This window comes from Berghia stephanieae, chromosome 3, assembly GCF_034508935.2.
Source record: "Berghia stephanieae isolate SIO BIC M18660-M18661 chromosome 3, UCSD_Bste_1.3, whole genome shotgun sequence".
In the NCBI taxonomy this organism is placed as follows: domain Eukaryota; kingdom Metazoa; phylum Mollusca; class Gastropoda; order Nudibranchia; family Aeolidiidae; genus Berghia; species Berghia stephanieae.
The window spans coordinates 69,430,363-69,456,162 of NC_088362.1; the positions used below are offsets into that span (position 1 = coordinate 69,430,363).

Genomic DNA, 25,800 nt, shown 5'->3' on the forward strand with positions numbered 1-25,800 from the left:
CCCATCAGTCTATAATATTGAGTGACCTCAGCTTCATTCATTCCATAATGTGCAGGGATGATTTTACAATGACGTGCACTTATTTGCAGGTCTGATAATCCAACTGTTACGGACTCATTGATGTTATGGATCTACTCTCAAACCGACGTAAATGTTGTCCATTAAACAATGTTAAAACAGGCCGATAATAGGCTTCAACAGTCGTAACGTCACTTCCCTCGTAATGACGCATGGTAACTTAGTAACTGGCTCTAAATTATCGGAACAATGGCGGACGCCCTTATGAAATATTTCTCCGACGAGCATAAAAGCGTATCCAGAGGAAAAATATATAAATCTGATCATGTTTTGACTTTTACACATTCTGATCACAAGACATATGAAAAGTTCTAGCCAGCATGAAGAATAAAAGTACCGATTTTCTTTGTTTAGAACCACGATGGCCGCCGTTGCTGGGCGACGTGACATTAGACTATTGAATCCAATTGCGCTTCGCTATGAGACCTGCAAAAGACCACTGGAAAAAAGCGGGACTGGTAGCGATTTCATTCCTTGAAAAAATCTACACAGACTATTTGTCAGACATGCTAACAGATGATGACAACAAAAACAACCCTGAAAAGTTCTGGGGATTCATCAAAAACAAACGCAGCGAATCGTCAGGAATTGCTCCTCTCAGGAAAAACGGAGTCGTGCATAATAACATCTTAATGAAAGCTAACATCTTAAATGAACATTTTTCGTCAGTATTTTCAAAAGAGAACACCGACAACGTCCCATCAAAACCTCTTAACGGGCAGGAAGCAATAGAAGATATCACAATTAACCCACCAGGAGTTGAAAACTATTACAAAACATCAATCCATCTCAAAGAATGTCCTGCTAAAATCACCCCGATACTTACAAAAGTCTTTGAAGAATCACTAGAGCAGGGACAAGTACCAGATCGACGGAAAGAAGCTCTCATAACCTCAATATTTAAGAAAGGAGACAAAAGTAAAACATCTAATTATATCCTATTTCGCTAACGTGCATCTGCAGCAAGATACTCGAACACATTATGCACAACAATACCAAACGCCACCTAGAGGATAACATTGTGCTATCGGATTACCAAAACTGCTTCTGTAAAATCAGATCATGTGAAAGCCAAGTGATAACCACTGTTCAATAACTAGCTGACAGCCTAAACAACGGAGACAAGACGATTGTATGCTGTTCGATTTTTCTAAGGCTTTCGACAAAGTCCCGCATCAACGACTACTCACAAAATGTGAAGACTACTGTATCCACGGAAACAACTGATAATGGATATCATCATCCTTGCAAGGATGTACTCAATGGGTGTTGGTGGAAATGGAAATGTCTGGTATTTCGGGGGTCACATTTGGAGTCCCACAGGATACGGTAATGGGGTCATTGCTCTTTTTACTATACATTATCGACTTACCAGAAACAGTCTTATGAAGAGCTCGACTTTTTACAGATGATTGCCTACTATTTCGAAAAATAAAATCCAATAAAGATAGTAAGCTACTACAGCAAGACCTTGGCAATCTTCAAATATGGACTGCATGTGGCAGATGAGCTTCAATCCAGACATATGTAAAGTACTGCAAGTGACAAACAAAAAGACACCACTTCACACCAAGTATACGAACTTTCTTCTGCAAAATACCTTGGTCTAAACATCCACACGAACACTAACTAGAACGACCACGTAGACACAATCACGAAGAAAGCAAACTCTTTAACTATTAACTGCGCGTCTGAACAGAAACATAAGCAGCTGCTCCAGTTACATCAAGGCCAAACGGTATACAACGCTAATAAGACCAGTAGTTGAATATGCAAGAAATGTCTTTTACCCTATCACGAAAAAACAAAAACAAATATAAACTTGAGAGGGTACAAAGAAGAGCAGCGCGTTTTACATTAGGCAATTTCAAATCCACCGACAGCGTGACACAGATGGTTCAAACATTACAGTGGACAACTTTGGAACAGCGAAGAAAGCAATCCAAACTGATAATGATCTTTCGCATATTCCACAATCATGTAGCAATTCCACCGAACAACCTTAGTCCAGCAACAACGAGATCTAGAACATGGGGACACGATCTTAGATTCACAGTGCTGCGTTCCTGAATACAAAGCCATGAACAATAGTTTTTCCAATCTTTTATACGCTTGTGGAATAACCTACCACCTATCGTTGTTAATTCAAACACTACGGAACAGTTTAGGGATAGGTTCATTTACTACTATTGCACACATAAACATCCCGAGACGTAACATATCAAAACATCTACATTTCCGACAATATACCAGAGGTGGTTTGCGAAATAAGAAAAGAAGAAGAAATTAATGGATTATTGTTTCTTTTTGATATCTCCAGTCAAGCAATGATTATGCCTGTCAAACTTCAAGTACCCATGCCATAAGACTGGTAAACACTTTTTCAATAGTCTAGTACCAGAATTCCAACGACAATCAGGAGCTTTGAGGATCGATCCCCAGTCGATGAAGTCTGTTTTTAACATGAATTTTCTTGTTTTTCTCTTTTTTATTTGTCTCGCTTTTAGAGAATACAATCTTGCATAAATGCCTCTTTTCAAATTTGTGGCCCATCGGGTAAATGCAAATTGTTGGTATTTTGTCGGAATGAGCTAGACGAAGAAAAACATAGCTTCAAGTCATAAACATAGGGATTAAGAACGTATGTTTTTTTTTCAAATTGAGAAGCAAAAAACCCTCTTTCCTCACTAAAAACATTTATTTGAACTTGACTTTTATAAATCAAGTTTGGAATTCAATTTCAAACACCTAAGTCATACCGGCATAAAACTGTTTTGAGACTGAGTCTCTTCCATGAATCAGTACCTAATCGTGGTTGGAGAACTACGTGCCTCAATGATCATTAAGTCCGTGGGAGATCAATCTCCTGGTAGGATCACCCATGTCGATCAGGTTAACGGTGAGAGGCCAGACTAAGACTAAGATTGATCCAATTGGGACATAGGTGTATGAAAACCGTCGAGTCAGAAGCCAGCAGAGTTCAGGACGCGCGTGTGTGTGTGGGGGGGGGGGGAAGAGGGGGATGTAATGGACTGACTTCTAATAGAAAATTAAACAGATTAAAATCAAGCTTAAGCGAGGAATCGCAATCCATCTCGGAGCAGGTCACTCCAAAATTAAACCAAGGGTTAGGAAGGAGTCTGTTGCTCCGGGAGAGCAACCAGCCTAGGGGAAGGACATTAAAAAAAAAAGAAACAAACTAAACAAAAAAAAAACAACAACAAACAAAATAAAACAAAAAGAATACAAAATAAAGGATGGGCATGACTCTTTAGTTCGGGGGAGTAAAATAAGGCCTGGAGTGTATCTCCAAAATCAATTCTGGTCCCCTATGACTGGGAGTTTGGCATAGGGCTAACACCCCAATCCTGAAAAAAAAAACCTAACAACATTACGAAAAGAGCAACGAAGCGATCTGCCCTTCATATCAACAGGTATAATGGGCAGTAAGTAGGTAGGTCCACTGGGCATTGTAAAAGAGACTTAACCCTCTCTTCCACCTACAGCAAAATCGTCACAATATACATTTTCCTTATTCAGATTTATTTTGTACATCAGAAAATTTGAAAAATGATCTTTGTTTAATAAATAAGAACTTAACGTTGTTTTGTAGAGAGCTTGTTTGAGTATTAAAAAATCCATTTTTCTGCTGGGTAAGCCTGCCATTTTGGGAAAATACTGAAAAGGATCGGTAAGGAATGAGTTAACTCTCTCCTTGCCAACCATTTTCAAGATTTCTTCAGAAATGTCATACCTACCAACACAAAACTTGATTCTTATCACTCATATTTCGAAGTAACAAGTACGTGTTATATATAATTGTGTGCAGCAAAATAAGCTTTATAAAATAACATTACGTTTTTTGATGACAAAAAATTTTATCCAATTTTTTAATTTTGTTATTTACAAAATAAATCTGTATAAGAAAAATGGTCATTGGATTGTAACAAAGCGACGATTTCCTGCAGTTGGTAAGGAGGGGGTTTAGTTAAACCACGACATTTTATCAAAACCTACCACCACAGAGTCATAGATGGCGTAGTTTACTTCTTTAGGGATCCAAACTTTGGCCGTAGCTGACAGGGTCTTTAGGTCTGTCTCCAGTTGTTTTGGGTCATACTCAACTACCTGAGGAAAGTCGCTGGTTAAGATAAGTACATTATGAGGTACATCAGTGGTAGGGAATCACAATATCAGTTCAATATGCCAGATTTTATCTTCGATTCCTGCCATTCACATTACAAAACACTTGAGAAAAGTAGCAAAGAAGTCTTTTACATGGTCATTACGACAGAATTAATCATTGTTATAAAAATACTATATGCTACATTTTCAATTTGACATAAATCTCACAAATTAACGCAACTTATATGTACCCCAAGTATGGGAGATCTAGGCAATTTAGACAATGCTTTAGGCATTGTAGAACTATTTGGTTTAGTGGTATGACACTCGCCTTCGCATCGGCAGATCCAGAATTCGAGTCCCGCTCTGATCGGCGCATAATTGAGTACTCACATTCTTTCACTGCAACATGCGTAAAATGAATATCTGGTCGTTAACTGCGTTGTCTCTGTCGAAAATAAAATGTAATATCGCCTAACAGACGTCGTGTCTAGTTCCACAAGTTGTGTTGCTGTTGGCTAGTGATCCATTGTAAAGGGCTTTGAGCACATTTAGTGATATTGCGCCATTTAAAATCTTACATTATTAAAATATATTTTAGGCAGGCCAGGTGCGAAAAAGTAAGTAGGCCTATGCTAACAGAAGCTATATCTATCATGAGGGTAAACCAAGACTTACATTTTTTTAAAACTTTGAGATTTTTTATGGAACTGTTTAAGTGACTAAGATTTCCTATCACAGATGGATGGACTGTTTTTACGGTATGGTGACAAAGTGAGCCAAATTCAATAAGAGTTGAGTAGCGACTAAGACATTTTAAACATTTTAATCGACTCTGCGCATACAAATTTAAAATGCTTTGATAAAGCACTAGTAGTGGATGGCACTCTTGGCAGAGGACCAGTACAGTGGCACAAAAAGTACCACCTTCTTCATCATCATTTCACCATCATTACCACTACCAACACCACCAGCACCACCACAACCACAATCATCATCATCAACCATCATCATTATCGATACCATCATTATCATCATCATTATCATCATCATCATCATCATCATCATCATCATCATCATCATCATCATCATCATCATCATCGTCATCGTTATCATCATCAATACCACACCCATCACTTACCTCCACACATAGACCCCCACCACTACAAGTCCCTGTACTAGATGTGGCCAAATGGACGGCCAGGGTCTTGTCCGTCGCCTTGTCTGTGGGTTGGGCGGTCAGTCTTTTGTCTTTGTCCAAGAGATATAGCCTTTTAAGAAAAACACAAACATCAATTGTAGTGTTGACGCACTTTGATTAAACATTAAAAAAATCTCTAGAAAACTTGATTTATCGATAGGTTAAAATGAATCCAACATGGGATGACAAAAGGGAATTATATTTATTTTTATAGGCTTTTACTTTATGGATGTTAACAAAATTATTTGCATTACTTATGTTATATCTATTATTGTTAGGATGTCCGAGTTGTCGATGCAAGGTTGACCATTTGAAGGGATTCGAAATTGATATAGATGAATATAATAATCGTCTTTAGAACATTGGACGATATTCTTGGAAACAAATGAAGGCAATCCGTGATCCAAATGGACTAAAAACGTGTTAATAAAATGAAACATTTACCTGATTCTGTTGGTTTCGACGATAGCATAGGACAGGAAGAACGGGTTGTAAGGAATGTCAGACCCTCGGAGATTGAAGAGCCCTGTTGGAATAAATTCATGGGCAACGGAGTTCGGCCTATTACTTGTTTAGATTACTCACGTGATTTAGATGGTTGGACTTGACTCAATACAGTGACCAAACTGTATACAATACTTTTTGTCAACTATATTTTTACACATTCCAATTATTGATAAAACGCACTAGCGGTCTATAAATCTTTAATTTTAATTTCATTTTGGCAACACTCTGTTTTCATTTGTAAAAAGTCGTTTATCAAAATAGTTGGAATTGCTATAAAATATCTGAATATTTCAGTGATCTATATTTTACTTTCTCTTACTTTAAATGTTTATGGCTGTTATGGATTTTGAGACTTAATGTTCTTGTAGATTAAACAACACAGCCTTATCTTAAAATATCCCCTGACATGGAAACTGCTAAAACAATTTGTAAGACTCAACAAAACATTATGACCAGGTTCACTGACTGACCAAAATAGCTAGAGCATGTAAAACAACAAGGATCTTTAAAACACCACAAATCCATACTTAACTGCCGTATTCTGGAAAAAAGGCGTATTTAAAATTGTGGCCAGAAAACTCGTCTTTCAAAAATCGATCGATTAAAATGATATTTATCTTGGAAAACAACATAACTCGCGAAGTCCTGGTTTGACAGATTTATGTTGTTGCAAAGACGAGGATAATTTTAATCATCGATATTTGAAGGACTCGTTTTCTGGCCACAATTTTAAATAGGTTTCGTGGTTTTGTTTTTGTTTTTGGGGGGTTTTTTGCCTTCAGAGGACGGCAGTAAAAACGCCGCCCCCACACTCGGACATAATTTAGGTCTTGTTGTGAATTTGAGATCCATACGTAAATTCAAATGCGAAGTACAACAGATTGTAAACAACTGATAAACAAAAATATAAAAATATCCAATCAAGGCATCAAAACAACTCACATGCCGTCTCGTCCAATTTAGCGACAACAAATGCCTTTGCTTTCCTCTTAGCCATCTCACCCCTAAGGCCTTTTATTTTGTCTTGCCACGTTACGCCTGTGAGATTTCACAATAAATTGATCTTTAAAAAGATTGTATGAAGTGTTTCATCATAAGTATAACTACACTGTCACCACCTTCTCACCACCACCACCACCACCACCACCACAATCAACACCACCACTGTCACTTCCGTATCATCATCATCATCATCATCATCATCATCATCATCATCATCATCATCATCATCGTCTTCGCCTTAACCCTCTCTTACCACTTATTGGAAAATCGTCACATTTGTTACGATGCAGCCGTCACTTTTCTCATCCAGATGCAGATTTCATTTCTTTTTGCTATAGCTATAAAAACTCCACATTCAGTAATAGAGTTCATATTGTCGAACAAAATCATGTATAGAATGTGCTTGTTGCTTTTCTGTTTGAGTAAGAAATGTCTATTTTTGTGTTGGGTGGGTGTGAAGTTTTGAGGAAAATTTTTACAGATAGTTTTGTCTTGATGGGAAGAACTGGTGAGCATTTTACTCAAACGCATAATATATATATATAAATCAATAGGTTGCCCTTGCATAACAAAGTAACGTTAATCCACACAGTAGGGCGTCCAAAGACTCTTAGATAAATGAAGACCACCATACAACAGGGAGTCCCACAACTCTTAAATACATGAAGACCGATCAAAATAACAGACAAGCCCGGTAGAATCGGAATCTCAGATTAGTGGGTTTTGAAATATAATTTGAAAAAGCTTGCCATCGCACAATGCAATGGTGTAATTCTATGCCTCAAATTGACTAATTGCGTCAGCCTCCTAATCATCCGACACCGCGGCAGCTTCTATAATTCTATTGATGATTTCCCTTCATTGGTCTTGATCCTCTGCGAGTGACTGTAGGTCTTCAAGATCTTTTTTCTGACCTTAATTCTTGATGGTTCTGGAGGCTTTTGAGATCTCTGTGGATGTCTATTGTCGGTCTCCCTCGATATTTGTCTTATGCTGATAGTGTTTATTTGCTTCTATGGCTTATGTTTGCCAAAATATTGTTCTCTTCGAATAGATAAAGATCTGAACAAGTTTGTATGAAAGGTTCCAGACAAAGCAAGAAAGAAAAATACAAGAAAAAAACAACACCCCAAAAAGTCAGTAGTTTCTTATACACTTGTTCAGATCTTTATCTTTTAACGGTGCCTGCTCCTTAATATATTGATATGATGTAACGAATAGCCTTCATTGTTTTTCTAATACAAATTTGGGTTGAAAGTGGTGTTACGTTGCAATTTGTAGGATAGTGGATGTTAAATATGACCTCTTGTTGTTTGCAATGAATGGAATGTGTCCATTTTTTCTTCGTTCCGTGTAAGTACTTATGATCCGCAGTTGTAAATGAGGGTAGATTTGACAAAAGACTTGTAGAGCTTCATCTTAGTGACTACTTTGATTCTGCCCTTTCTTATCCATATTTGCTTCAATTTGTTTAAGCAATTACCTTCTCTGGATATCTTCCTTATCTCCAAGTAGTGATCCCACCCTTTTCGTTATTTTTGGCTCCTTCAATAAAAGCGTTTTTGTGTTGACAGGGAGTTTGTGCTTTTCAAAGGTGTCGATGTCATCCTCGTAAGCGATATCTGGTGGGTTTTTTTTTCCAAATACTGTTCGTGGTATAGGTTGGTGCTTTTTTACATCACTAAAGGCATTTTCCATTTATGCAACCCACAACATCTACTTGCGACGTTGCTAAGAAATGGATTTTCGACGGAGGAACCATAAATTCTGGTTATTTCCCAAGGTTCCCTCAACAGAAATAGGACGACGAGTCTAAGTGTGTCTTCCATAACTATACATTCCGTAAATTTTAGAAGGGCATGTCGGTCTACTGTGTCAAAACCTGTGGTTATATCTATTCCTGTTATTAAGATATTATAGATTTGACTGAGGTTTTCGCCACGAGCCATTTGTGCGCACATACAAATTCTACAGTACTTTAGTCGTGACGCTCGCCTGTTTGACTGGGTGAGAGATATCCTTCAATGAATGACGCTGTCCTGTTTGGAGTTTTATATAGGAAGCGCTTCACTTATCGTGTAGAATAAGGTTATTGACTTTAGATTTCGGAGTGGCCATTCTGGTTTGGTGATAAATACTCTCAAACTGGATTGTCAGCTGATTCGGCAGGCAGACATGCATTGGAAGTAGGTAGGAGGGAAGGGAAGAGTAACTTGATTGGTTGATCACTTGCCTCATAAGCAAATTATGGTCCAATATTGTTCCCAGATGTAATTGAGATTTTTTTGCTGTCCTGTTTAACTAACAGTAACTGGGTAGCTGAATCTTTTTGAATCTGCTGGACAGCATGAGCACTTTGAAATAGACTAGCGTTTTGTCCACTATGTAGCTGGCAATTGTTACTGTCCGTCTGACGCTAAAGGAAATGGAATAAACAGTCTACGTGCCGTAAGGCTCAGAAGGAATAATTTTTAGTTCAAACAATTGAAAATAATCTTACCAGCAAAAGCAATATCATAAGCATTGATGGGTTTCATTGGTTTTGATGGTCGGTCTTGGGTCCAGATCTTGTCCACGGGGTTTTCGCTGTGGTCAATAGCGATCAGTACAGGCTTATTAGACAAGCCCTTTAGTTGGTCACGCAGCGATTTGAACCAGCCTGTCAATGGAGAAATTGCAACTGCCGCTTAACATTCAAGTCCCTAAATACTAGCCAGTTTGCAGCTATGGACTGCAAAATTACGAAGTAAATTAAACACAATAATAGCATGATCACCATCATCGTCACAATCATCATCATTATCATCATCATCATCATCATCATCATCATCATCATCATCATCATCGTCGTCGTCGTCGTCGTAGTCGTGATCATCATCAACATCATCATCATCATCATCATCATCATCATCATCATCATCATCACCATCATTATCATTAACACCATCATCATTATCTTCATGATTATTATTATTATCATCATCATCATCATCATCATCATCATCATCATCATCATCATCATCATCATCATCATCATCACAACCATCAGCATCACAAACGTCGATTCTATCACATACTGTATGTTACAAGGGTTTTGTCTACGCCTACGAGTTGTCCCTCTGCAGACATCTCCGAGTTGAGCCATTCCGAAATCGTCGGTGTGCCGTTTATGCCTATAGATTGATAGAAGTAATGAATAAATACGAGAAAGACGGACATGGCATCTCAGTTGACATGGCATTCATTTCTAACTCAAACAGACATGGTTCACATTCATTGCGTAAAGTCGGATTTTTTTCTTCTGATACATGGATAATAAATTCGGATGCCAAAATAAAGTGTGAAAGAATTCAATTATTTCACCCTTCAAATTATTTTGATTGCATTATTTCTCATTTAAATATTTATATTAAAAAAAAAAGATTTTTAATGACACGAGGGTGGGCTGAAAAGTTTTGCAATTACGTTATAACTCCCTCATTTTTAGGAAGAATTCGTTAAACAATACATCAAAAGAAAGCTAGAAATCTCAGGTACAGATCGCTTACTTCATATTTCTATATAGTTACCGTTATAATCAACATAGAGCTGCCAACGCCCCACCATTTGACGTATCCCGCCGGCAAAAATGACGTCCTTTTTCTCTACACCAAGATCGGACAGCAGCATTCACGTCTTCGTCGCTTTTATAGTGGTTTCCTTTGAGATACTCCTTCAATTGAGGGAATAATAAGAAGTCTGAAGATTCTAGGCCGGGACTGTAAGCTGGATGTGGCACGGTGGAGAAATTAATTTTCCTTAGTGCAGTTTGAGTCTGTTAACTGGTGTGGGGTCGAGCGTTATCGTGTTTGCAGTATCGCATGTTTCGGGGTCGCACTCTTTTCAGTCGGGCACTTAGTATTTCTAGCGTGGCAACATATTGATTGGAATTCACTATTTTGCCCTGTTCCAAAAATTTGTTATGAACCACATCTTCAAAATCCCAGAAAATCGTGAGCAGCACTTTTATAGCCGACGCCACAACTTTGAACTTTTTTAGACAAGGAGACCTCTTGTGTCGGTATCCCATTGACTGCGTTTGCTCTCTGGGTTCTAATGTTGGTCCCTTGACTCATCTCCAGTAGCTATTTGCTGAATAAAGGCATCATCTTCGTCTCCAAACTTTTCAATAATTTGGAGCAAATTGTTTTTCGTTGCTCTTTCATGTCACTTGTCAACATTAGTTGGACCCACCTGGCAGACACCTTCCTGTATCCAAGGATCACTGTTACGATGAGGTGTATCATTTTCTTTGAAATTTCAACTTCTTTAGCAATGTCAGTTTGTCTCACACGCTGATTTGCCAGAATCATGTTTTTGACTTCAGTTTGATTACTGACGTTCGAGGCACTTCGGGACTTCCCGAGTTTGATCTTGAAGTTTTGTTTCGATCGGGTTTCCTCCTTCCATGAACCTTACCCAGCGTCAAACGATGCTATAATCAACACAAGCGTCACTATAAACATTCTGGTATGGGTTTCAATGGGCGAATAGTTTTCAGCATTCAGAAATTCAATAAAAGCACGCTGCTTGAATCGAATATCTTTTGGTGCAGCCATTTTCATTTTTTGTGTTGACTGAGGTTGTTGACCATGTAACTGGAAATAGCAATTACGTCACGCAGACAAGCGATAGACCTTAGAAACGTCGACACATGAAAGCCAATTGGTTAGTAATTGCCAGTAATTATTCACCACAAATATAATATCAGATTAGTAAATTCGGTGCTACGCGATCGGGTCAATATATATAATTCCCGAAATCGGTAAAAATTTGTAAAACATAATTATAACACCTCTTTTCCGCTCATTCCCAATCAAAATACCTGACTTACTTGACGTAAGCCTCTTGATTCCTTATGGACCATTCATAGGGTCTCAACAGCATTCTTCCATCTGACTCTGTTTTTAGAGGTCTTCTTTATTTGGGCCCAGGTTTGTCCGGCTGTCTTTGTCTCAGTCTCAATGCTTCGTTGCCATGTCTGCTGTGGTCGACCCCCCCCCCCCCCACCCCACCCTCCCCTCTTTCCTTGCGGGTTTGACCCAACTGGCAGACATCACAGACTACTAGGAGCAGACCAGGCAACAGCCACTTTTTTAGTGGCTAATCACCGCCATCGTATTTAAGATGTCAGCAGTTATCGGATGAATCGAGAATAGAGAGAGACTGACGATATACTACGGGGTTTCCAGAAAACTGGCAGCGTAAAATTATATGAGAAAACAGTAAACATTGGCATTTCGGGGGACAGAACAGACGCGTTGTTAGGAAAAATTACATTAAAAAAAAATAAACAAAATGCTGCGAGGGTGTGATGAAAGTGTGAATTTCATGGTCGATCAACTTGGTCATCAATCCATTCAACTATCAATCTATTATACTTCTTTTACTACTACTGCTACTACTACTACTACTACTACTACTACTACTACTACTACTACTACTACTACTACTACTACTACTACTACTACGACTACTCCTACTTACTACTACTACTACTACTACTACTACTACTACTACTACTACTACTACTATTACTACTACTACTACTACTACTACTACTACTACTACTACTACTATTACTACAACTTCTACTATCACTACTTCTATTACTACCATTACTATGACGACGACTACAACGATGAAAGAGAGAGAGAGAGAGAGAGAGAGAGAGAGAGAGAGAGAGAGCGAGAGAGAGAGAGAGACTGATCAGAGAGAGAGAGAGAGTGAGAGAGAAGGGGGGGGGGGGGTGTTCTTCTCTTGCCCCATACATGACATAGCCTTGTCTACGTTGTTAGATCAAAGGGACGGATGCCGCAATTTCGCATGTTCTTCACATTTCACATCTAGTATCTACTAATACTAGGTATGTGTCAACATCTGTTCGAGGGAATGATCAGCAAGTTCAAAGAGGTGAGTTTCATTATTTGTGTCTTCTCATTAATATGTGGAATGTCGGTTGATAGTTATGTAACATCAAAAAGAAATGTTGATCGTCTCCACAGAATTCATCAAGAATCAAAGTAGGAGGAGCTTATTTTACCTACCGTTATTACGCCGATTCCCGATTGCTGGACAATACGACTTGTCATTTTATCAGCTAATTGGGAGGGGCATAGAAATTATGGTCAATTTTAATTGGTTAATTGAAGAGTGTGTAGAGAAAGGGTATTTGTCAAGGGTGGGGTGGGGGAGGGGTGGGATTAAAATGCTTGGAAAGAAGATGAGTTTGGGGGGGGGGGGGTCGGATAGATAAGGTAGTACTAGCCATTCAGATTGTCACTCTGTCGTTGACCACACTTAATACTGCTCTGATTGAGAGAGAGAGAGAGAGAGAGAGAGAGAGAGAGAGAGGGAGAGAGAGAAAGAGAGAGAGAGAAAGAGAAGGAGGGGAGAGAGAGAGAGAGAGAGGGGGGAGGGATGGGGAGAGAGGGAGGAGGGGAGGGTGGGGAGAGAGAGGGGGAGGGGGTGGGGAGAGAGAGAGAGAGAGGGGGGGCGGATAGAAAAGGTACTAGCCATTCAGATTGTCACTCTGTCGTTGACCACACTTAATACTGCTCTGATTGAGAGAGAGAGAGAGAGAGAGAGGGGGAGAGAGAGAGAGAGAGAGAGAGAGAGAGAGGAGAGAGAGAGAGAGAGAGGAGGGGTGGGGAGAGGGGTTTGTCATCATAAACCTGGTCTTTTTTCTATTTTCCGTCCATAAATCAAGGTTAATCGAGCTCAGTCAAAGTCATTCAAATAGAGATAAAATTGCACAGCGTCCCTGGTTGCATAAAAAAGAAAATGGCGGCGATCGACCTCTCACTAGTCACTTTTGATGACGTTTTCATACTTGTTGTAGTATCTAGTCCTGTGTTATCTATAACAGACACCTTCCTAAATCCAAGAATCAGCCCAAAGCCTGCCTGTTTCAGTTTTTGGTGTAGGTCTTCGTTTGTGATGATGTTTGGCTACCCGATGTTAAGGAAGTTTCTAAGGCACCTGTTTATGAATGCTTGAAGCTTATTTGTGGTGGCTTTATTCACTCGCCATGTCTCCAAGCCATATAAAAGAACAGACTAAACATTTGTGTTGAATATCCTGATTTCCTTTTTCAATTTAAGAGCCTTTGAATTTGATATTTGTCGAAGAGTGTTAAATGTATCAAAATACGGGTTAGATTAAAAGTGATATCTAACCTATTGATTGCGTGGTACACAAAGTGATGTCGACACATGACATAGGAAGGACTAATTGTGAACCAGAAATTAGCAACAATAAAACAGCTGGTACCTATCTCATGTCACAGTCTAACGTTACTTTAGGCGTTAAAATCCTTTCTCATATCACAGGCAAATAGATAAATCTGTAAACTTGACAAGATTTAAAGAAATCATCAACAGCGTTGTGCGTCAGTCTAAAAGTTTACAAAATTTGAATTAGATTTTTTATTGCTAAGTACTATCATTTGACCCTTAGAATTGAATAGAAAATGTAATAATCATTAATATATCTAAAATTAAAGCAACATTTAAGTAAAGTATTTCAATGTATTCAAATTTTATGTTCCGTATTATTTTAAACAAATCCATTAATTTAACAGGAAATATCAATTTTGCATTCGATAAAAAACGAGCCAATTTTTAATACTTATAGTTCCTCTGCTTTAAAATTTCCTCCACATATAATTCTCGGTTGACATTATTTACTGAAATAGACCAGATATGCCGCACCTAATGAAAAATAAGAGCGTAATCCAATGACCAGCATTAACTTTTGTCTGTGTTTTCTTTTCCTTCAAACACTAAGATATATGATTTTCTATCAATGCTTAAGTGACATTCTATTAAGTTTCACAGATTTGGTATATTTTTTGAGTCATTCTTAAATAAGTATTAGGCTTAATTGTTGTAATATGATTTTTTACTGAAATCGGGAACATACTGACATCAAGAAACCACCTCGTAAACTCAATGCTGCGCTCTCGGGTTAATCGGTCAAAAATCGTATGGTATAATCTGTTTTTGTCTGTGTACAGAAGAGCAATTATTGCCTCACTAACCCGACTTCATAAGAATCCAGTTACAATCCAAATTATCATCGGCCTCCAAGAAGTAGCGGGAGTCTGTCCACAGAGCTGCCTTGGTGGTCGTTATCACGACTCTCCCTTCAATGGATAAAACAATAGATATGAATGGATGCATATTGAGTATTTTACTGTGTTTTCAAGGTGACAAATTCAGCATTTATTCTCTCAGTAGATTATACAGAGACTACGTTAATTCTGCCGCTATGAGACTTTTAAGGATTAGATAAATACATATTCAATTATATAGAGCTCTTATACGGTCCCCACAATCCAATACGATTCAAAATAAATAATTTATTTACTTAAACGGGGGTATGGAATCATTATCTCCTTCAAAAAGTCCAAGTTCCGCTATTAAAAGACTTAAATAGTCCGGAGCTGTCTCAAATGCGACAGTCACAGGGACACACAGGTAAACATAAGAGAATGGCCCGAAAAAGCGAATGACAGGATGTGCGCGTTTGATTTTATCCAATCTCGCCACATTATCAAAGAGAGCAGTACTTAGGATATGGCTTGGGGTTTCAATGATGCCAGAGTCAATTATGTTCAAGTCGCATCGCAGCAAGTGGATGCAACGATACGACAATAATTTTAGAATAGAGTAAAATTGAACGCCCTCATCTACAGGGCTAGACAAATATCGATTGCTCTCAAAGAAATGTAGACTTTGAGAGGAATCGCATGGGAAATGCACTTCTATTGATTTTGGCTGACGTTAAAGTTGTCAGAATGTTGTTTTTGTTTTTGTTTTTCTTTTGGTATTTTCGGTTCCAAGGTAACTACCACGGTGGTTAATGAGCTCCTTGTCAACATTTGTATCATAATTATAATACTCGATTTTTGAAATAAAATTTAAACTTAAAATTCACACAAATCTATGGAAACTGTGCCATTTGATGCTTCAAATAAAATTTACATTTCGTTTTATCTCCTGGATGGAAAATCTCAAAATGTAGAAAAATCGACTTAACGAGTTTTGGAAAACCAGCCTGCATTTTAAATAACCCTAATATTGGCAAAAACTCTCAAACCTGGGACCATGGATTTTATGGCCAAATAAGTCTTTCCTGAGTACGGCAGTTTACTGGTAAAATGAATGATAATTTGTAAAATCCTCGCATAATAAACTCGAATCACTATTTTCGACTGATGTGTCTTATATAAAAAAAATGAATGCTGAACAAAACTGAAATAACTTTGAGCAAGGCGCCAGCTATCAATTATTTCTTTTCCTTTTCAGGTTTAATGGCGAGAATTAATCATAAAAACTCGGCACAATGAACTGCAATTGTGTGTGTGACCAATCGTCAAAAATGGTATTAATTCAGAGGTTGTGATCATGTAAATAAGAGATTCAAAAATAAAATGACTAAAAATATGACATGTTAATTTTTGTCAGTTTAAGACACTACATTCATACACTTTTGCCAGTTAACTGCCATACCCTGGAAAGACGCCTTATTAAAGATGTGGCCAGAAACCTCATTCAAAAACCAATCGATTTAAATAACTCATTTTTGCAAAAATTCTCAAACCTGGGACCAGGCGATCGATATTTGAAGGACGACTTTTCTAGCAAAATATTTTTGATACGGCTTTTCCAATGTAAGGCGGTTTAATAAAGATAATACCTAATCCAAGTCTCATTGTTAAACTATGAGTTCAAGTATAAACAAAAATCTCTCCGACAAAATACCGTTTTGGGGCGGCATTTCATCATTATGATTCCACTCTGGTGTTCATATGTTACAGTGGAATCTGCTTAAGATAAACTCCATTGGACTCATAGACTGTTAGGTCCATGATTGGACTAGACAAAAAGTTCATTACGACTGATGGATAAGTAGCCTCCCTTGTTCATGAAAATGGAGTGCATGATTCTTTATAAATGGCATGTATTGTTCTGATATTAGGTAGTATGCATGTTTATTTTGGTCTTTTTGTTTGTTTGTTTGTTTGTTTGTTTTTTAAAGATTTGGCGCAAATAGGTGGGTGTGTAAAGGTGGGGGGGGGGGGGCGGGGGCGGAGGAGAGGTCACTATGGCACAGTTTTATTTAACCGGACGGAGATCGAGTTGGGTTATTTGAACCAGACTTTGATTAGTTGTCTTATATAAGGAGAAAAAATGGGATATGACGAAAAGTTGATATTAAGTAAATGACATTTTAGCTTTTAGGAATTAGACGAGTACAAGGCGTGACCTTTTTTTTTTTTTTTAGATAAAGATGAAACAAATTTTGACTTTCAAAAAGTGACGCGTTACCAAAGACACATCAGTCGTCTCCAAGGCAGCAGCTTCTTATGGTTCACACTATTATGTTATGACGATCGACCCAATCAGCAAAGTCCGGTCCGCATTCGTGCACCGTCGCGAACCCGCCTGGTAGCATCGTCACAACACACCTTTCGACTAGATGCTCTGCCGTCTCGGGTTCTTGCCCACAGCGTGGACATATTGGACAGGAAGTTAGACCCCACCGATGTAACGCACTTGCCGTTAGGCAGCTCCTCGACCGAAGTCGATTCGCAGCTACCCAGTGTCTCCTCTTACTGGTATCAAAGCCTGGCAACATCTCACCAAGCTTAGAGGAGTGTAGGTCCCCGCCCCCACGAGGGATTGAATTCGTGTCTCCAAGGCAATGCCACGTACCCAAGAACAAACAGGACTATAGTGACGCGAACTCAGCACTTTTCTGATGCAAGTTGAAAATATTCCTGATGTACCATATCACTGACGTTAATCAATTTGATTACCTCTAAACAAACGTGACTAAATTAAGAAAGCTGAATATATACACTAAAAGTATAACTAGACCGTATCTAGATGACTGTTGGTTAAATGTCTAGCTTTATTTTATCATATAATAGGAAGCAAAAGTCGTGACGTCACATCGTCCTCTCTTCCGGTACAAAACTCATTGGAAGTGTGTAACGAGTGTGTTAACAGCAGGGTGTTTATAGGCAGATTCTTATGATTACGGGGCGTAAAAGAGCGAGTAAGGATGGATGATCTTTATTGACGACCAGCATTTATTTAGGCTAGAAAATAAGATTCCATCTCTCTTTAACCAGAAGATCAGTTGCACAAGGTATTATCCAGTCTTCTAAAAACTGTGGACTGTAAAATGTAATGTATAACAATGGGTAAAACATCTTCAAAAAAGAACAAAATACAAACACGGAACATTTCAGACTCAAAACCCTTCTTCAGTCAATAATAAAAACGATTACAACGTTAATTCGTCCCTTTAAATCTGCCGGTTGTCAGGATTTAACGTGATTTATTCAGTGTTAACTGGGGTTTTTTCTATCGGCTAAAGACGGGTTGATAATCCGAAACGTTCCCTGTTTGGTATTTTGCTCTTTAGATGAAGTCGTTATATTAATTTTCGCTACGTTATTTCCTATATCTATCAATTAAAATGAACCCTAGTTATTCAAAAATTCTTAATGCCGAGACATCAAACGGGATTTAAGATTCGTTGACAGGCTTGGAATCTTCTGGATTGATCGTTGTTTGAAGCCAGCATTTTTTCTAGCCAAAATGGAAAAAAATACTCGCTATCTCAAAACTAATTTTTTTTTTTTTTGTTTTCCAACAAATGTTTCAGGACTTTGTTATTCACAAACCAATTTGCACAAAATTTGAAAGGAAGTGATTTTGACCATCTGGATTTCAAAATGCACGACTAATTGTTTCCTTTTTAAAATCATCTATTCAGCAGCCATGTCTTGAACATCAGCACAAAAAGAATTTTGCGTGGATCTTAAATCACTGAAGAAAATCCAACTTGAATTTTGCAGGAAATGCCATGTTGATTCCGGGTCGAAATCGCAAAAATTTGGCCGGAGTTTACATTTCTGTCCACAAGATACCGGATGGGTCTGTGCGCAAACGTTTTTATGAAATTGATTTATCAAACACCTCAGCTTCCTGCTTATTAAAACACGATTCTAAAATGAAGCCCCATCATTATTTCGATTCATCAATGAATCACTCCCGGTATTGCTCAACAGAGAATGGACACGTGAGAATGATTTCTAAAAAAAATACCCGGTGAAGCACATTATAAAAAAATCAAATTCTGGTAATGTTATCCATTGGTTGGTCAATGGAGCAAACAGATAGAATCATCGAACGAGAGTGATGAAATTGGGAAGGCACGGTCGGTTTACTACATATTGATATTTCAAGGATATGAGTCAGTTTTGGCGGTCTCTGGGACCAAAGACATCAACCTTGATTTATACACGATGGCGCAGTTCTTCACACTGCGGGGAGAAAGATACAGTGAGTAAATGTGACTCATACATAAGGGAACAGCACAAAATAAACAACGTTTTGGTCCTTGATCTTCGTCAGGAGACAAAAAACAAACACAAATATGTAATGTTACAAAATATGAAATGTGGAAACAATGTAAATGTATAGTTATTCCCCGAATGGTTCCGATATGTTATTTGCCAAATAAATTCAGTGCACGTTCAATGAATTGTGTAATATTTGATATCCCCAAAAGACATTGGGTTTGAAAACCCCGTTTACGTTTTATCCGAATACAGGCAAAGACTTACCGGCGGAGAAGCCAAAACCTGTCATGTATTTCCTCCTCTTGTCGTACTCACTGGTGTACTCACTCTGTCGTTGTGGGAGAGGAAGTGCATGTGTATAGAGAGGGAAACGGGAGAGGGAAAGAGTGGGTTATTGGTGAAAACAGACAGACACACACACACACACACATACACAGAGAGAGAGAGAGAGAGAGAGAGAGAGAGAGAGAGAGAGAGAGAGAGAGAGAGATTCTCTAGTCATTATGATGTCCCTGTTAGCAACGATGATGATGATGATGATGATGATTGATAATGATGATGATGATGATGATGATTATGATGATGATGATGATGATGAAGATGATGATGAGGATGGTTTGTGGTGGTTGTAGTGGTGGTGGTGTGGTAGTGGTGGTGGTGGTAGTAGTGGTGGTGGTGATAGTTGTGATGATGATGGTAGTTAAGTTGGCGGTGATGATGATGATGATGATGATGATGATGATGATGATTATGATGATGATGATGATGATGATGATGATAAGCTTACATCATGTGCATCGCTAGAACCAACGATAAATGCTGACAATCTTCCATCCGCTAAAACGATAGCTTTCATGGCGTCCCGGAAAGCAGATAGCCGACTCCCCGTGTTGACTCTCGTGTTGGGCTGAGTCTGGGGCAGGTTAATGATGATAAGTTTGAATAATACTTTTTAGGATTTTGCACTCTAGGAAATAATTTTCATTAAAAAAAAAATAAAAGAAACGTAAGCCAAATGAATATTATTCTTTAAACTGACAAAAAACTAACATTTCACATTTATAGTCATTTTTACTCTAAAATTAATCCCATTTTGGCGTCTGATTTAAAAAAAAATAGAGCATTTACATAGTGCAATATCCACTAAACATGCTCAAAGCGCTTTACATGGGGTCCCTGGCCAACAGCAACACTCAACATGTAGGATGGAACATGTCGCCTGTTAGGCGATATTAATTTTTTTCGGACAGAGACAACGCTGTAACGACCAGGTACTCATTTTACACCTGAGTACGGTGAGAGAAAGTGAGTAAAGAGCCTTTTCCAAGGGCTCAACTATGCGCCTAGCGAGATTCGAACCCAGGACCATCCGGTCTGAAAGCGAGTGTCATACCACCAGACTACATACCCGCACATAATTTAAGCCGACATAATACCATTTCCAGCTATGGGTTACATTCGGACTGATGTCTCTACTTACATCTCCATTCCCGCAAGCCTTCCGATCGGCAATGGTTGTCGCACCAGTTGTACACAAAAAGCCTGGAAAAGACAGCCAAAAAAGGGTGCTGAGTTGTAATGAACTTTTATATATAAAGATTTTTTACGGTTTTTCATCACATTAAATGTCCAACAATATACTTTGCCTCTTTCCTCCATAACGTTTTCCCCAGTTTAAGAACATCTTAAACAACAAAAAGCCTGGAAAAGACAGCCAAAAAAGGGTGCTGAGTTGTAATGAACTTTTATATAAAGATTTTTCACGGTTTTTCATCACATTAAATGTCCAACAATATACTTTGCCTCTTTCCTCCATAACGTTTTCCCCAGTTTAAGAACATCTTAAACAACGTTACTGTCAATTTACTTTAAACACGGACATGTTACATGTTCATTCACAAATACTTAAGATTTTGTTTACCATTATTTTTTGCTCTATGCACCTTAGTATGGTTGCCATGGCTACTTACTAGCGAATTCAACCTATTTTCGAGTTATTTCCAAGAGTTTTGTAGCTTTTGTAACGTGATGGATTCAATACCAGCTCTTGTTTCTTATAAGGATTCCAAGATGTGCGGGGGATGAATAAACAATGTCTCTGATGTGACCCCATAGGGATAAGTCATACGGAGAAATGTCCAGTGACCCAGGCGATCAGGCAATCGAGTCAATTTCTCCCAATCCATCTGCCCGAGAACGTGTCAACAACGCCTCATAGTTCATTTTGGCAGACTATAACAGGACATAAACACGATTTAAAAAACAAACAAACAAGGAAACTGATATTCTAAACTTACTGAGACATAAAGTGAATGCTTCTTATTGTCAGATGCACAAAAGAGTTATTGATCATCGTTTGTTTATTCGTTTGTTTTTAAAAAATCATTTTTTATGTCCTATTATGGTATGCCGAAATGGACTATGAGACGTTGTTGAGCTTCTTTTGGCGTTTTCATTTTATATAATCACATTACACAAACAGAATTGTATAGCACTGTTATGGTTCCGAAATAGAAGGACAGAAAAGTGAAGACTTTTAAGTTCATGTTCATTTTGCTAACTTGGTGATATAATGAAGATCGATGACTAATAGGCATAAATGTATGGCTTTTCCTTTGAACGATAATCTAATACAAAAAAAGGGTTGGGGATCATATTATTGTTTCTAACTGCCAATGTAAAATCTATGCCATCCAGTACAGACTGGTATACGAGTGAGTAACTTGCAAACCTCATTATGTTTCAGGCTAATTCTATCATCCATTGACTCAAATTAATACGAAGACAATCTGCTAGGTCGCAATGCTGAGTTCTTTTATGTGTAATTGCGAGTATAATTTTTTCAACGCAATTCTAGCAAATCCGCAACAAAAATTGATGACGAAAATTTTAATTCTCTTTTTTTTAAAAATAGTGTTGGCTGTCAACATAAAGCCAATGTTAAATTTTTATCATCGAGCACAGAATTACCGGCAAATTAAAAAGTGACAAACGCCCCTTAGACCATAAACATTAGTTCTTTAAAAAAAAATTGGCGACTAGACGGTAATTCTCGATCCTTAAATTGACCTTAGCCTTGGACTACTGGTCATTTTCTATTAATAGGCAGATTGTATTTTTACAGTTGAAGTGGCAGATTGGCTTTCACCTGCAAAAGTAGCATGTTCATTAATATTTGTTTAGCTTAAGCTGCATAACTTTAGGTTTGCAAAGCATTTGAGGAAAATTTAAATTGATCAATATTTAAAGGACTAGTTTTCTGGCTAAATTCTTAAATACATTTTTTAGAGTGCGGCAACAACCTGGTTAAAAACGATCAATTTCTAAATTCCGATTTATGTTTTCTTTACTTTTATTGACATTTAAGTTATCTAGGCATTCCAACAAAATACCAGACCAACAAGGTGGATACAAATGTTAATAGCCACTGTAACACTTTTAAAAAAAACCCAATCTTATTCTTTACTTTGGCCAGAATGTATTTTTTACCTTCAAATAGCTGTCAATATTCATATATTATGTGACTCAACGTCTCAAAACGGTTTTATGTCGGGATTCATTTTACCCTTAAAAGTTAGTTTAGAATTTACGAGTTTTCAGGGTTTATTTTCAATGTAAGAATGTATTCTGTCCTACAATGAATATGAATTAAACTCAAGTTTCATATTTTGGTTGGGGTGCCGATAGCTCAGTTGGTAGAGCACTCACTTCACATTCAAAGGGACCAAAATCGATCCTTGGTGCAGTCGAGATTTTTTTCTGCTCCCCCATCCCCGTCTACCCAGCAGTGAATGGGTATCTGGGTCTCTTAGACCTGTCGGACAGTACCTTGCGATAGACTAGCGTCCAATACAAAAGGCAGCAAACAATTCAGCCCTTCAGAGCCATTAGGCCCATAGAGCCGGAATTTATCCCGGTTCCTATAGGGTGAAATGGACAATAGCAATTGCTTGCTACCCTTTGGATAGGACGCTGTAGTATATCAAAAAGTCTGTCATATCTTAACAGACCCAGCCCAGCTACTCAATCATTGATAAGTGGACTAGGTAGGGGGGGGGGGAGGTTGGGAAAAAGTTTTTTTTGACTTCACCCGGTTCCGATCTCGGTCCCTTTGTATGTAATGAGAGTGCACTATCACCTGAACTATTGGGATCCCATGTTAAACCATAGCTTTAATTTTATTCATCAATAGGTATGTGAAATACATCCTTTCTTTTAAAAATATAGCATTGTGGAAAACATTGTGCTTATTTGAGTCAATAAAAAAATTGATACGGTGCACAACTCTACTGAAAGATTTGACAATTAGAAATGTATTTTTTACAGATAGATAAACAGATAACTTGATTTCCTTTTATAATTTAAAGTCAGTTTGAAAGTTCGTTGAGTCACACAGATATCATAAAATACGTACCGATGACACTAAACACTCTCAAAATCAACCAATTTCGTCACTGTAAAAAGTTGACTGGCGTTTTTACGACAGGAAGAACAACCAAAAGTTGACAGATGGATTTTGACCATTGTTTTGATTTTCAGTTGCCATTTTGAGTCCGAGGGTCTTTTTTACTATAAGGGTTAGCTCGAGATCGAAGGATTTTTTTCTATTAGGGTTAGTCATAAGTCTTAGTAAAGGTGCTAGGGTGTTTTTTTCCCATAAGTTAAGTAAAGGAGAGACATTTCGAAAGCTCCTACATCCCCAGTATTCTTTAAATTTGTATTTTCACCGTTGATATTTTGTCAGGCGTTTATTTATTCAATTTGTCATCATTTTTCTATTAAGGTTAGCTCGAGATCGGAGGATTTTTTTTCTATTAGGATTAGTCATAAGTCTTAGTAAAGGTGCTAGGATGTTTGTTTTTCCATACGTTAAGTAACGGGGAGACATTCCGAAAGCTCCTACATCCCCAGTATAATGTATTCACTTAATGTAAATGTTGCTGCTCGAAGATCGAAGAAATAAGTGATAATGTGAAATTGAATGTAAGCTTCAATTTAATTACAAAAACAGATCAAATGAACGTTTCGGGTTCCCCTTTATCAACAAAACAGGATGAATGAAACACCACAGATGAATGATGAATGAGATACTGTGGTAGTGGCGTAGTTAAGATGAATAAACAAAACATTGGTTGGCAGGAAATTGGTATGCTCCTTTGTTGTAAGGAGGCACGAATTAAAATAGAATGCTAGATATTTCTAAAAGGTGCGCAATTAATTAAGTGAAAAGAGGGGAGGCGGGGAGGAACTGTGTAATGCAGTTTAGAACATGAAATATAAAAACGTGTAGACTGTTGTCTTTAAAAAATATATTCTAGCCTTGTGGACAACATTGTGCCATTTGAGTCAATAAAAAAAAAAATTATACGGCGCACAACTCTACTGAAAGATTTGAAAATTAGAAATGTATTTTTTACAGATAGATAAACAGATAATTTGATTTCCTTTTATAATTTAAAGTCAGTTTGAAAGTTCGTTGAGTCAAATCGACGATACTAACACTCTCAAAAACAACCAATTTCGACACAGTAAAAAGTTGTCAGTTTGGCATTTTTACGCAAATCGTCGCATTCGAAATAATGCATTCACTTAATTACTTTAAGGATATCAGATCTACACTAAGTTTTCAACAGTTTTCATCTATTTATGACATAGAGTATTATTATTGCCCCTTTGATGCTTTCAATGTAATGTTTTCGGGTGGATAATATCCAGGTTTAACTTCTTTGGTAATAAATTTTAAAAAATAATAATAATCTAAAAAAATGGAAATTAAAAACAAGAAAATAGAAGTAGCATTGAAGGTAAAATAAGGTTTAAGAAAGACCTTATTAAATGTTATGAATAGTCAGGTGGCTCCGTAGCGCAGTGGATAAGCTGTCAGACTCTAACCTTGAAAGTACTGGGTTCAGTCCCATTGTGGACATTTAAAAAAAAGTTTACTTTATTGAGAAATACATCATTTTCGTTGTTATAGTTACTGGATATATATTTAAAACCTTAAATTAACCTATTATTATTATTATCGTTTATTATTATATTTTGTTAAAAAAAACATCGGTACCATTCGATGTGTTATCGATGTGCATTTATATGTAAACGTTGATTGTTATCATTTTATAATATTTTATCATTATCATCAGTGTATTCGTTTAACGCGTCTTTGTAATTTTATTGGGGTTTTTTTCTGTTTTTCTTCTTCTTCTTCTTTTTTTGGGGGTTTGTTTTGTTGTTTTTCAAAAACTTCCCGTCCCATCATTGTTTATGTCTAATTACCTTATTTACGCCATTCACACTACACATCTCTCATTCGTTCTTAGTGTCTTATTCGTCGTGTTTTGTTGATAAAGGGGAAATCAGAAACTTCCACAATATGTCTTCGTCTATTAAATTGAGGCTTACAATTCAACACTTATCGTTATTTTTTCCTTCGAGCTTCAAGCAGAAACATTTTCATTAATCAACC

General features: G+C 37.6%; 1 protein-coding gene across 1 annotated transcript in view; it reads right to left on the reverse strand.

Moving 5' to 3' along the window:
* The window catches only part of LOC144968314 (xaa-Pro aminopeptidase 1-like), a 54,737-nt gene that overhangs the window by 27,658 nt on the left and 1,279 nt on the right, over window positions 1-25,800 (reverse strand). Inside the window, exons 2-11 of the mRNA XM_078906555.1 lie at window positions 20,815-20,876; window positions 20,122-20,247; window positions 19,599-19,662; window positions 14,994-15,098; window positions 9,991-10,086; window positions 9,414-9,572; window positions 6,854-6,949; window positions 5,849-5,930; window positions 5,345-5,474; window positions 4,096-4,206 (exon numbers count right to left, since the gene is read on the reverse strand). Coding sequence (XP_078762681.1) covers window positions 4,096-4,206; window positions 5,345-5,474; window positions 5,849-5,930; window positions 6,854-6,949; window positions 9,414-9,572; window positions 9,991-10,086; window positions 14,994-15,098; window positions 19,599-19,662; window positions 20,122-20,247; window positions 20,815-20,876 — 1,031 coding nt within the window. The remainder of the gene's footprint in view (window positions 1-4,095; window positions 4,207-5,344; window positions 5,475-5,848; window positions 5,931-6,853; window positions 6,950-9,413; window positions 9,573-9,990; window positions 10,087-14,993; window positions 15,099-19,598; window positions 19,663-20,121; window positions 20,248-20,814; window positions 20,877-25,800) is intronic.